This window comes from Arachis stenosperma, chromosome 1 (assembly GCF_014773155.1).
Source record: "Arachis stenosperma cultivar V10309 chromosome 1, arast.V10309.gnm1.PFL2, whole genome shotgun sequence".
Lineage (NCBI taxonomy): Eukaryota > Viridiplantae > Streptophyta > Magnoliopsida > Fabales > Fabaceae > Arachis > Arachis stenosperma.
In genome coordinates this window covers 124,381,955-124,395,396 of record NC_080377.1, presented here as the reverse complement: position 1 = coordinate 124,395,396, position 13,442 = coordinate 124,381,955, and the positions used below count along the sequence as shown (strand labels likewise).

General features: G+C 34.0%; 2 protein-coding genes across 2 annotated transcripts; both read right to left on the bottom strand.

Annotated features, from left to right (window-relative positions):
• Positions 1 to 342: 342 nt before the first annotated feature.
• Positions 343 to 2,948, bottom strand: LOC130939749 (probable UDP-glucosyl transferase 73B6). The gene has a single exon (XM_057867836.1). The coding sequence runs from the start codon at positions 2,900 to 2,902 to the stop codon at positions 1,439 to 1,441; it is 1,464 nt and encodes a 487-aa protein (XP_057723819.1). The 5' UTR covers positions 2,903 to 2,948; the 3' UTR covers positions 343 to 1,438.
• Positions 2,949 to 11,332: 8,384 nt separating this feature from the next.
• LOC130970516 (probable UDP-glucosyl transferase 73B6) lies at positions 11,333 to 13,237 on the bottom strand. The gene has a single exon (XM_057896631.1). The coding sequence runs from the start codon at positions 13,108 to 13,110 to the stop codon at positions 11,671 to 11,673; it is 1,440 nt and encodes a 479-aa protein (XP_057752614.1). The 5' UTR covers positions 13,111 to 13,237; the 3' UTR covers positions 11,333 to 11,670.
• Between the last annotated feature and the right edge of the window lie 205 nt (positions 13,238 to 13,442).

The following is a 13,442-nucleotide window of genomic DNA, read 5'->3' as shown; positions in this document are numbered from 1 at the left end:
CAATCCCTTCTTCTTTTTTTACAAACTCTCTCTTAACCATTACAGGGAAGAAATTCAACCCCGATATGATTCTCTCCCTTATCCAACTAGGCCTATTCAGCACAGCTAACGACTCCATATTCTGAAACAAGGACGTACGACACTTAACGTCTGCATGAACTCGATGGTACCGATCATCTTTTACCTCAATCACTTTGTCTTTTTCCATTTGAAGCTAAGTAAAATGAATACGAAGTGAAAAGAGAAGGAAGAAGTTACAAACCTTTGGATGTCATTTTCCTGGATAAATTAGAAGCAACAGGGAGGTGGTGTTTTTTCCAAAAAATAAAAGGAAAAAAGTAATAACCAAATCAAATAGTTCCACTACTGCACGATGAAAAATGGAGAAGCGATCAACACCGTTTCATCAAACAAACGTTTCAGTTACAACTCAAAAATCAACGTACAAGATGCATTCTTGAAAAAACTAACTGACGGTAATTATTACACGAATTGTAATTTTCGAGACACATCTTCTAAAAGCATTAAAACTTTTTCTAAACCCAAATTCGAAAAAGATGCCACGTCCGCAACTTAAGTTTTGGGAGCTAGCAGGACACAAACCGAAGTATAACATTAATGTTCCTAAGGAAAGCTTAACTTGCTTTCACGGCATCTATATCAAGTCAAGCTTGGGGGCTCTGGTCCATCTCTATTATCTCGTACCACAATGTTACACTTCGGAATAGGTTTTTGATTTATAAAGAAAATCTTGGACTTCAGCGGAAGGAACCACGATTCTTGATACACAAACACTAAGATCGATTACATCACAATAATAAATGGAGAATAAACATAAGTAACCGGATCATCAAATACTAAGAGAGATCCCCACTTGATAAGTTTGGCCTTTTAAGATTTAATATTGTTTTGAGCATCGAAATCTTTTTTGCAGGTCTCTAGTTTCGATTCTAACGTCGAACGGACAGAGATCATAGCTCAACTCATAGCAAGAGGCTAAACAAAGAACTGCTCTCTGGAACGAGCTATATCTCAGAATCTCATATGAGGCAGAAACATAAATATTAAGATAATTTAAATAAAAATTAGACATAAATTAATATGTACTATAAAATTGAGGTATGATTAATCAATATAATATATTTTACATTAAAAATAAGCAACTAAACGAGAGGTATGGATATAAAACTAAATATTAAAATATGAAAGTTCATATTAATAAATAGATAGTGATAGATTTGTAGACTAATTTTTTTTAAAAAATGCTATTCATACATTAAAATTAATTATTATATTTAGTTATTAATTTATTTATATATAAATATATGTATGATTTAATTTTTTTTTATATTTTAAAATATATTTTATATAAGTGATTGATTTTGATGGTTGATTTTAGTGTACCTATCCTTCCCTTTATCTTTATCTGCTCTGATGATCAATCCACATGCTTGCAATCTCTCAAACGTTTAAGCTCATCAATCAAGGCTGTGAAATTGTTAAAGGATGAGCCACCTTCTTGAACAGCAGCTCTAGCCTTCTTCCCAAGCTCTTGAGCGCGCACTCTGATTTCTTGTGCTTCATTGCCACCATCCATCAACCTCCTTATAGCCACCTCTATGCGACCTCTTCCCACAACCTTCTCTCTTTGGCCATAGCCAGTTGACCTCCATTCGTCTACACCAACCTCCACTCCAACCCCGCGCACCTCAGTTATCAGTTTTTCATTATAGAACTGTTCCGAGTGCATTGGCCATGTTATCATCGGAACCCCAGCACTGATGGCTTCCACAGTAGAGTTCCACCCGCAGTGAGACAAAAACCCACCCACGGCGGAGTGCCTCAATATCAAAACCTGTGGGGCCCACCCTCTTATGATAAGTCCCTTCTTTGAATTCCTCTCCTCAAACCCCTTTGGCAGCCACTTTTCTTTCATTTCTTCCTCCTCCTCTTTCCCCTCCTTCTCCCGTACCACCCATATGAATTCACAACCCGATGCTTCCACCGCGCATGCTATCTCGTACAGCTGGCAATCCGGGAAGCAGCATAGACTCCCAAAGCATATGTAGACCACAGAGTTTGGATTCTTAGAGTCGAGCCAGCTCATGCACTTCTGAACGCTCAACACGCTCTTCTGTCCTCTCTCCGCTTTTTCTTCAGCGGTTCCGTGAAGAAGACACGCAGGGCCAAGATGCCAGACCTTGTGCCCCGTTGTTCTCTCGTAGTACTGGACGTACTCTTCTCCGTCGAGCTCCACGAAATTGTTGAGGATGATGCCGTGGCTTCTGAGCTCTGCCTCAAACATCGACTCTAGGACCTCCCTTAAAAGCGTTGGTGGGGTTGCGTTCATGGTGACAGAGTGAGGGAAGTCATGGATGAGAAAGGGAGGGGAAGCATCGGGAGGGACGGGGTGTGCCCTGAAGGACTCGACGGCGCAGATGGCGAAGAGGGAGAAGCCATTGAAGACCAACCTTGGGACGCGGAGCTTGTTGGCCAAGTCCTCCACCCACGGGAACATGAAGTCAGCGACGATACAATCGGGTGGGTGGCGGCCCAGAAAGTGTTCAATGGGCTCACGGAGAGTGTCCATACCGTTGAACACCTTCATGAAGGTGTCGTCGTCGAAGGTGTCTGAGAGGTTCTCGATGCCGTCGGGGAGTCCTAGTTCTTGGGAGGGGAAGGGGACAGTATGGAGGAGGAAGTTGGGATGGTGGGGGGTGGAGGTGCGGATGATTTGGGCGTTGGAGGGGGTAGTGATGATGGTCACGTGGTGGCCACGTGCGGTGAAGACTCTTGCTATGTCGCTGAGAGGGAGAATGTGACCGGCTGCGAGGAATGGGATGAAGTAGATTCTTAGTGGCTGCTGCCTCTGTTCATCAAGATAAGGAGAATGACTTTCCATGGTGAACAGTTGAAACCAGCAATACCCACCATGTAGAAAATGCAAATAAACCCCACCATTATATTGGATAAATTAAGAGTGATGATTACTGCCCGTATAGTTTAGCCCTTAATTGTATTTTTTTAGAGAAACATTAAGTAATTAATATCGGATTTACTTTTATTTTGAAATCTGAAACGATAAATTAGTAATATTTAGTGAGATATTAGTTAGTTTGAAAATTGAATTTAATTTTATTTGAAAATATTTTAATAAAAAACTTAATTTAATAACTTATATGCAATTATATATATAATTTTTTTAATTAATAACTTTTTAGTAGTCACAAATTTTAAAATTTATGTTTTTCTAATAATTGGAGATGAAAGTTTCAAGTATTAAACTACAATTAATAAGGTAATAATTAAATAATGCCATAAATTCAAGTGGTGAAGCCATTATGATAAGAAGAGGTAAATAAATAATTATATTTTTAATATATTTTTTTGTAAGAGATTTTTGTTTTTATATAAATTTTACAAAAATATTTTTTTTTGTCTTGTGTTAATTTTTTTAAATTAATAAAAATTAAATTCTGAATTTTTTTAGATTATAAAAAATTCTTATATTATATTATGATATTATTTTTTTTATAAATTTAAGCTGATAAGAGAAATTATCTTAAAAGTTATCAATGGATAAGAGAATAAAAGTTGAATTTATGACTATTTTTAATTTGATCACAAAAATAGATTGAATTTTAGATGTTAGAGTGTCTCCTAAAACAATTATACAAGAAATATTTTATTTTTGTCTCATAAAATCAGAATAAAATTAAGACAGAATAGAGAAGAAAAATTTGTCACTACAAGAAACACACTGAATATCGTCGGATTTAGCGGCGACTATTACTCTTGGATTTAGTGGCGTTTTTCCGTTAGATACAAGCAAGATTTAGTTTCCTGAATTAGTTACCGTCGGATTTTATGTTCCGATACTAAATCTTACGATAATCATTGGCGTGAAATCTTATTTCAGTAGCGCCAACTTTACCCATAGATCTTCTGTCGGATTCGGCCGCCGATATATCAGTTTAATGAAACGTTGTGTTTAAGCAATTTATAGCCGTAAATTTTTGCCAATAAATTTGACGGTGAAATTGGGCTAAAATTCAAACGTGAACTCCCTCCGCCTCACTTCTACAAACTCACTATCTCTCTTCTCTCTCGCTCCTCTCGTCTTCTCTCTTCGTCCCTAAAGCTGCCAGCGTCGCCGCCATCTGTTAGAGTCTCCACTGCCATCGTCATTGTACATTGTCGCTGCTGGAACCGTTGGGAATGCGGTTGCTGTTCGCGTTCGTGGACACTACTGTGGTCGGTGATGGTGATGTTGTTGTCACCACCACGTCTCCACCATCCTACAACCACCATCAAAGGTAATTTTGGCATAATTTTTTTTATTTATTTAAAGATTTTTTTATGAGTTTAGGATTTTGTTAAGTAGTTTATGAAATTATTGATTAAATTAGTTTACTGAAGTTTGTAATTAGGATTTGGTAAGTCTTTTTATTATTTTCAGATTTTTTATGTGTTTAAGATTTTGTTCGGTATTTTATCAAATTATTACTGATTAAATTAGTATAATGAAGTTTGTGATTAGGGTTTGGTTTAGTTTTATTATTTTTTCAGATTTATTTATGAGTTTAGTGTTTTGTTAGGTATTTTATTATCAAATTATTGATTAAATCAATGTAATGAAATTTGCGATTAGGATCTCTTATGTTAGTTTAATGTAAATAGAAATTAAATTAAGTTAAGTATGGTGAGATTAAGAGTGCTTGAGCTCTTAGAAGATTTTGTTTAGTTTGTTGAATTAGTTTCACCTTATGAATTTAATAAGTTTTCTTTTTTATTAAGGTACTATTTTTCTGAGATCAATTGGAGTTTGCTTCTTCCATATTCTATGCATCCGTATTTCAGGTAGGTTTTCTATCTCTAAATATAATCAAGGGTTAAGTACGATTTTGGTTCCTAAAGTATAGCTCGAAATTTTTTTCGTTCCCAACCTTTTTTTGCATACAAAATTGTCCATAAGATTTAACTTGGTTATAAAATCATCCTTACCTTAGGGACCAAAATCGTACGGAGGCAGCGGCGGAAGCGGAGGCAAAGGTGGATCGTGAATAGCTTCTTCTTCTTCTTCTCTTTTTCCTTCTTCTTCTTCCTTTTCTCTTTCACAAGAGTAGAAACACTCTCTTTCTCTTTTTTTTTCTTTTTTTTTATTTTATAACTTTTTGGTTATCGATAATTTAGTTCAAAATATTAATATTTAAATAAAAAAGACAATTTTAAAACTTAGTTTTAAACTTAGGGACGATTTTGTTGCAAAAAAAGGTTGGAAACGAAAAAAATTTTCAACCTATACCTTAAGGACCAAAATTGTATTTAACCCTATAATCAATTGTTTAAATTTTATGCCGAACTTACTTTTGATAGCATTTTAGGACGGAAGTGGGAGAAGGTCACGTAAAGACGCCTTCTTAAAACCCTTGTTTGTTGAAAAATTGTAGAGTCATAGGTTGTGCACTAGAACGGTAAGGATTTGATATGTTATTAAATTCATGGTTATTCTAATTTACGTATGCATCTCTTTTGTCTGTGAAAACTGTTACATTTATTTGGTGAATATCTCTGAATTCAGAAAAAATTCTGCCAAATTTCGTTTAAATTATTTAAAACATGTTTGGTTTGTGAGAAAATAATAATCGAATTTGGTTAGAGATTCTAATTATAGGAAATATCCTGCCGAATTTTCTAAAAATTTTAATAAATTGTGTTGGGGATGAATTCTAGGGTGTTTGTTGAAGTATGATTCCAAGTCATCGTCTGTGGATGTATGATAGGGATAACAATGGACGGGAGGTTTAAAACCTGAATTATTTGAGGGGTTGATACGTTTGTTGCGTATGTCTTCAACATAAAACTGTTTAGGTCTCTAGGGGCATCTAGATGTCCATGTTATAAGTGTCGACTGACTAAGTAAAGAAGTTAGTTTTAAAATTGGGTCTAAATTCGATAAAAAGTAATTGTTATTTTGTTTTTGACGTTTTGTGTTTAAATTTTGAGTTTGTAATTAAAATAAATTTATAAGCCTTTGGTTGATGACATTTTGTAATGTTTTAAATTTAGTAGACATCTTAAAATTTATATTAGACTAAAATTATATTTTAAGATATTTATTTATTATTTTATTATAACAATTTTTTAGTTGAACTACGTTGAATCAATTAAATCAATAAATCAATAAACCAATAATTAAAATAGTTCGATGATCGATCTGATTTTTAGAACCTTAAGTTTATCAGAACACTACTATTATGGATCAGATTTATGAGTCTGACAGTCCAAAATGCTGTGGAACCTTAGCTCCATAGTAGGCCCAAGGTCTAAAACCTCCTATCAACTCACCACAATTTTAACATATTTTTAAATTCTTAAGATTCCTCATATTTTAACTAACTAGAAGATAAGATAGATGACCAAACTTATATAAAGGAGAGTCAAGTACGTTTTTGGCACACATTTATTTCTATAAATTCTATTTTTCATATTCATTCTGATTTAAATGTTAGAGTGTATTTGCAGGTCATTCTAAACTGAAAATCATAAAACTTATCAATTCAAAAAATATCAAATCTTAATATTTCAGATTAGTCACAAACAACTACTAAATAGAATATTTTTTTGTCTTTTTATACTATGTGATCTGGTGTATTAAACGTACTTAATTATTTAGTTATATAAATTTCATAAATAATTGTACAAATTTATCTATTAAAAGAGAGACAAGGGAACATAAAAAATGTTTTAATCAAGAAATAATACACTTACATAATAATATCATCAATGGCAGAGCTTAACTAGGGCAATGAAACTATAGTCTCCCTCAAATATTTTATAAAAAAAATTAATAGTAGTTCTTTAAAAAAATAAAGAGTAGTTAAGTTGTTTTGCTTTTCATTCTAAAATTAGATATTTTTTATTTATTTAATTTAATATTATTTTATATATTACTATTTATTTAATTTAATTTTTCATATGATAAAAAATATTAGAATATTCAATAAGTATTGATATTATTGTATTTGTATAAATTAATAAAAAAATCAATCAATATTATAAATTTTAATATTTATTCTTCTAACTTTTTTTTCATATTTTACAGGATATATATTCAAATTTTTATATAAAATAATAATAAAAAATAAAAAAAATTATGCATTTTTTAAGAGGAAGACTAATATTCAAAAAGAGAACATATAACTTCTATAATATCAATACCTATAAATAGTTCTTTTATTTTAATGAATTACGAAAAAAATAAGATACAACCTTCAAAAATTTAAAAAATTGCATCAGATGAGTTTGATCTTAAATTTTTATATTAAATTTTTGACAAGCTCCGCCTGCTGAATATCACTATATTACTCCAAACCTGTTGATCCAAATAGACCAAGGAAGACTTGTTTTGATTTTGGTTGGTCAATATCCTTGCTTCGACTCTACTAACATTACAAGCAGGAAAAGGAAAGATCTGCACGGAATCCACTTGCTTCTTGACTAGCCATACAACAACAATCCGACGTGACAGAGCACATATTGGATTTTGCTTCTTAATGTGTGGTCCTGTTAATGATGACAAGTTTTTGGACTTTAAAACCCAATCAAAAATATATTTATCATCAACAAAATAATGTTAGTGTTTCCTAAACTCAACGTACTTATATTTTTTACAATATATATAAGAATAATTTGATAATGGTTTTATTGAATTAAGGAAATTAAAATATAATAATATAAAAGGAAAAAATTAGAAATGAACATTTTTTTGCTAATAATATATTTTTTTTTCTTAAGTTTCTTTCTTCTTAATTTTTGTTTAACTAATACTGTTGATTGATTGTTAGTTGAAAAAATTAGTTCTATGATAAATTTGAATATATAATTAAGAAGAGATCAAGACACACTAGGTGAAGTTATATATCATGAACCCATAATATCGTTTCTATATTGTTTATTCCCGTTGCCTCTAAAAATTGCTTGTCTCTTAGACGTTAGGTGAGTGAACTGCTCTAATTGATTTCTCGATAAATAATAATTATTTTAGGTCAATTGGTATTTGATTTACAATTTTGGTTGATTCGCTTGATACAGTTTGAAACTAGCATCTGAAGATTTTGATTATGAGACAAAATATTATATGTTGTTTAAATTGAGTTATGATACAATAGTTACATAATTGGAATAGATATATTGTCTGAATAAATATAAAATCACATGAACAAAAGAAGAAAAAGGTAAGGAATAGACTGAATTCAATTCTTTTACGAAGCTCTTAACACTATTCAAAGATAGTAATATACACTGATTTTAGACTCAGAATGTCTGTGACAGTGACAGACATTCACACTACTGTGTTATATAATATCGAAGGTGTTGCTTTCAGACCAGACGTACCTAACTACCTATATACCGTGATGGAGCTAATAAGGTGTACCCATGCTTATGAAAATTGGATCAGACCGGTCGACCGATTAGACCGGTCTGATCATGAACCAGTAGCATCAATAGTTTGATTCATCACTTGAAACCGGTCATTTTAAAACCGAATGTGAACCATTGAACCGGCCAAACTGAAATTGAAACCGGTTGGTTTTATTAAAATGACCGAATTAATAGTCAAATTAGTTCCTGAAAGATAAGGTATTCTTCAAATTCATCATTGAATGATTTTTTCAATCAAATTGATCCTTCTAAAATTGCGAATTAATCATATTTGTCCTCCAATCACTCTAATAACAATTTTTTTCAAAGATTGATGTTGTAAAACGTTAATTGATAACATATAATATCTGATATGTCTAATTGGATATTGACTAAATATGTTTATGAAAATTATTAATTTAGTCATTTTTTTCAATTACAAAAATCATATTCCTAATATGACTTAGTGACTAAATTAATAGATTTTCATAAATATATTTAGTCAATGTCTAATTGAACATGTTATGTGTCATGTATGCTATCCGTTAACATTTCACATTATCAATCGTTGACAAAAATTGTGAATGAAGTAACTGAAGGACAGATATGATTATTAATTCGTAATCTTTGAAAGATCAATTTGATTAAAAAAATCTTTCAGAAACAAATTTAAAAAATCACTTATCTTTCAAGGATTAATTTAACTATTAACTCTAAAATGACCCGTTTCAATAAGCTTTTAAAAAAAAAGGGAAAGAAAGATGCCAGCCTTGTGCCCCAGCCCCAACCCCCAGCCCCTTCCTTCAGATTTGAGATATCAGAAAGCAACAAATATGAGCTACCCGCAACCCTAGCCTCCATCACCGTTGTCGCAAGGAGTGAGCCATTGTCGCCGTCCATTGCACTTGGGCTTCTCTCTTTGTCCTATCGGTGTTCTCCAAGTCTCCAACCCCTGATCGCTCTCAAACTCACCAATTGCAGGCGCGTAACTTCTTCCTCGAACATCCGTCGTCTTCGTCTGCTTGTCGTCGTCTTCGTCTGCTGACTCTACTCACTGTCATGCTCGTTGTCTCAGACCTCTTAATCAAGCCAGAAGTGAGGGGCCAGAAAGCATTGATTTCCAGGTCTATTATACGTTATTTCACCGATGCAAGTGTCGAGTTGTTTCGAGTCTCAGGATGGAGTCTAATACACTGGACAAGAAAGGGAGAAACTGGGCCGACGAAAAAATACCGCCTGTCTGATTTCTTCGTCCGATTTAATTTTACTTTTTATAGATATTTTGTTTCTAAGTAGTTTGACTTGGGGCGGTGGTGATTTAGTGGCAGTGGGGGGCAAAGTTGTTTTGTTACTTATTCCATTAGGAACTGCAGATTTTTTGGTCCATCACATTCATGCATTTACAATTTATGTAACGGTATTGATACTCCTAAAAAGTGTTCTATTTGCTCGTAGCTGGGTGCCTAGCTATCCACCATAAGCCTTTCCTCGTTTGAACCTCGCCCTTAACTTGAGAGAAGTAGCAACCGTGGACCTAGCTCACAGAAGAAGGGGACTAGTTGCGACAGGAAAGAGGAAACACTGAAGGTCAGTGCTCACTGCTCACTTGTTTGTTTTTTTTTATTATTTTTTAAATGTTCTATTCGAAAATCAAATTACAGGATGATTAATTAATTAATGAATGTTTTGTGATTTTATTGATTGATTAATTGATTATTGATTAGTTTTGGCTATTCTACTGTACTGTTGCATTATTGTGCTGATATTTTGTGATTTCTTTGCGTTGTGATATATTGCTGAATACTGAATTACTGTTATTTTGTATGTATTTGTATTTGTGTTTTATTATTTTGTTACTTAATTATACTTAGATGGTAACTGTCTTCATGATTTCAGTTATGTAGGATTTTGTGATTTTTTTGCAATTTATATAGTGATGTGCTACTAGAGATTGAATTGTTGTTTTGTGTTTGTGTTTTATTATTTTGTGACTTAATTATGCTTAGATGATGACTGTCTTCATGATTTATTGATTATTTCAGTTATGTAGGATTTTGTAATTTTTATTTTAGTGATGTATTGTTGGAGACTGAATTGCTACTATTTTGTATTTGTGTTTGTGTTTTACTATTTTTATGACTTAATTATGCTTAGATGATAACTGTCTTCATGGTTTATTGATTTTAGTTATATAATAATGTTTTATGATTTTTTTGCATAGTGATGTGCTGCTGGAAATTGAATTGTTGTTTTGTTTTTTATTTTTTTTATTTAAATTTTGAATTTGTATTTAAATAAGTTTATAAGCTTTTAATAAATGATATTTTGTATAGTATTTTAAATTTAGAAGACATCTTAAAATTTATATTAGACTAAAATTATAATTAAAATATTTATTATAATTTATTTATTATTTTATTATAACGATTTTTTCAATTGAACCATATAAGTTTACCAAAATACTACTATTACGGATCCGATTTCCGAGTCTGACAACCCAAAGCGCTGTGGAGCCCTTAGCTTCATTGCAGGCCCAAGGTCTAAAACCTCCTGCCAATTCAGCACAATTTTAACCGATTTTTTTAAGTCTTAAGATTTCTCATATTCTAACCAACTGGAAGATAAGATAGAGGACAAAACCTTTATAAAAAGGAGGTAAGTTGTTTTTTAGCACAAATTTATTTCTAAAAATCCTATTTCTCATATTTATTTTGACTTAAACGCTAGAGTATTTTTGTTAATCATTCAGAATCGAAAATCATAAAACTTATCAATTTAGAGAATATCGAATCTTAATATTTCATATGAGTCACAAATAACTATTAAATATAATATTTTTTTGTCTTTTTTTATTATGTGTCTGTTGTATTAAACGTACTTAATTTAGTTATATAAAATTCATAAATAATTGTTACAAATTTATTTATTAAAAAAAGAGACAAGGGAACATAAAAAAATGTTTTAATCAAGAAATAATACACTAACATAATAATATCACTATATTACTCCAAACCTTTTGATCCAAATAGATCAAGGAAGACTTGTTTTGATTTTAGTTGGTCAATATCCTTGCTTCGACTCTACTAAGTACTAACATTATAAGCAGGAAAAGGAAAGATCTGCATGGAATCCACTTGCTAGTTGCTTCTTGACTAGCCATACAACAATCCAACGTGACAGAGCACATATTGGATTTTGCTTCTTAATGTGTGGTCCTATTAATAATGAAAATTTGGCACACAATAATTAAGGTGTTGACTTGCAGCATCTCAACCGTTTAAGTTCATCAATCAGAGCCGTTAAATTATTGTAAGACGATCCACCTTCTTGAACGGCAACTCGAGCCTTCTTCCCAAACTCCTTTGTGCGCCCTCTGATTTCTTGAGCTTCATCGCCACCGTCCATAAGCCTCCTGAGCGCCCTCTCAATGTCTTCTCTTCCAACCAACTTCTCTCTCTCCCCAAACCCAATAGTCCCCCACTCATCCGCCCCAACCTCCACGCCGATTCCACGCACATCACTTACCAGCTTCTCATTATAGAATTGTTCACCATGCACCGGCCACGTTATCATTGGCACCCCAGCACTAACGGCTTCCACGGTGGAATTCCACCCACAATGGGTAACAAACGCTCCTACAGCAGGGTGTTCCAATATCAGAACCTGCGGGGCCCACCCTCTTATAATCATTCCCTTCTTTGAATTCCTTTCCTCAAACCCCTTTGGCAGCCACTTCTGTTTCTCTTCCTCTTCCTCATTCTCCTTTCCCTTCTTCTCCGGCACCACCCACACGAACTCGCAACCCGATGCTTCCACCGCGCATGCTATCTCGTAAAGCTGGTTATCCGGGAAGCAGCAGAGACTCCCAAAGCATATGTAAACCACCGAATTTTGTTTCTTGGAATCGAGCCAGCTCATACACTTGTGAGCGCTCAACACGCTCTTCTGTCCTCTCTGCGCTTTTTCTTCAACGGTTCTGTGAAGAAGACACGCAGGTCCAAGATGCCATGCCTTGTGTCCCGTTGTTCTCTCGTAGTACTGGATGTACTCTTCTCCGTCGAGCTCTGCGAAGTTGTTGACTATTAGTCCATTGCTTCTGAGCTCTATCTCTATCATCGCATTCAACACCTCTTTTATGTTCGTTGGCGGCGCTGTTTTTAGAGTGACAGGGTGAGGAAGACCGTGGAGGAGAAACGGTGGAGAAGCATCGAGAGGAATAGGATGAGCTTTGAGTGATTCAATGGCGCAGAGGGTAAAGAGGCAGAAGCCATTGAAGGCAAACCTTGGGATGCGAAGCTTGTTAGCCAAGTCGTCCACCCACGGGAACATGAAGTCGCCGACGATGCAATCCGGTGGGTGGTTCCCCACGAAGTCCTCAATAGGGTCGCGGAGCATGGTGGTGGCTTGGTAGACCTTGTAGAGGTTGACCATGTCGGTTACGGTGGAGAGGCTCTCAAGGCCGTCGGGAAGGCCTACCTCTTGGGAAGGGAAGTGGACGGTGTGGACGGCGAAGTTGGGGTGGTGAGGAATGGAATTGCGGATGATTTGGGAGTTGGCAGGGGTGGTGATGATGGTCACGTGATGACCACGTGAGGCAAAGAGTCTTGCTATGTCGCAGTGAGGGATCATGTGACCGGCGGCAAGGAAGGGGATGAAGTAGATTTTGAGTGGCTGCTCTTCTTCCATTATTTTCGCTACGGGAAACTTCTTCCAAGCTCTCTTAGTTTCTCGTTCTTTTTTCAATTTCGCTTTCCCTTCAACTTCAAGTCGAAGCAACCTTGATGCTTAACAATTAACATATATACCATATGGATTATGGATGATGACGTTTTTCTCGAGATTGGAAAATTTTATAGAAAAAGTATAGAGGCAAGCATTTTTATAAAAATTTGGTCTGTATTTAACTATTAAAAAAAATGAGTAATCATATATTATTAAATGTCATTTCACATTATTAGAAATATTAATAATGACTAATTAATAACTAAATATCATAAATCTAACACTCCTCAATTTTA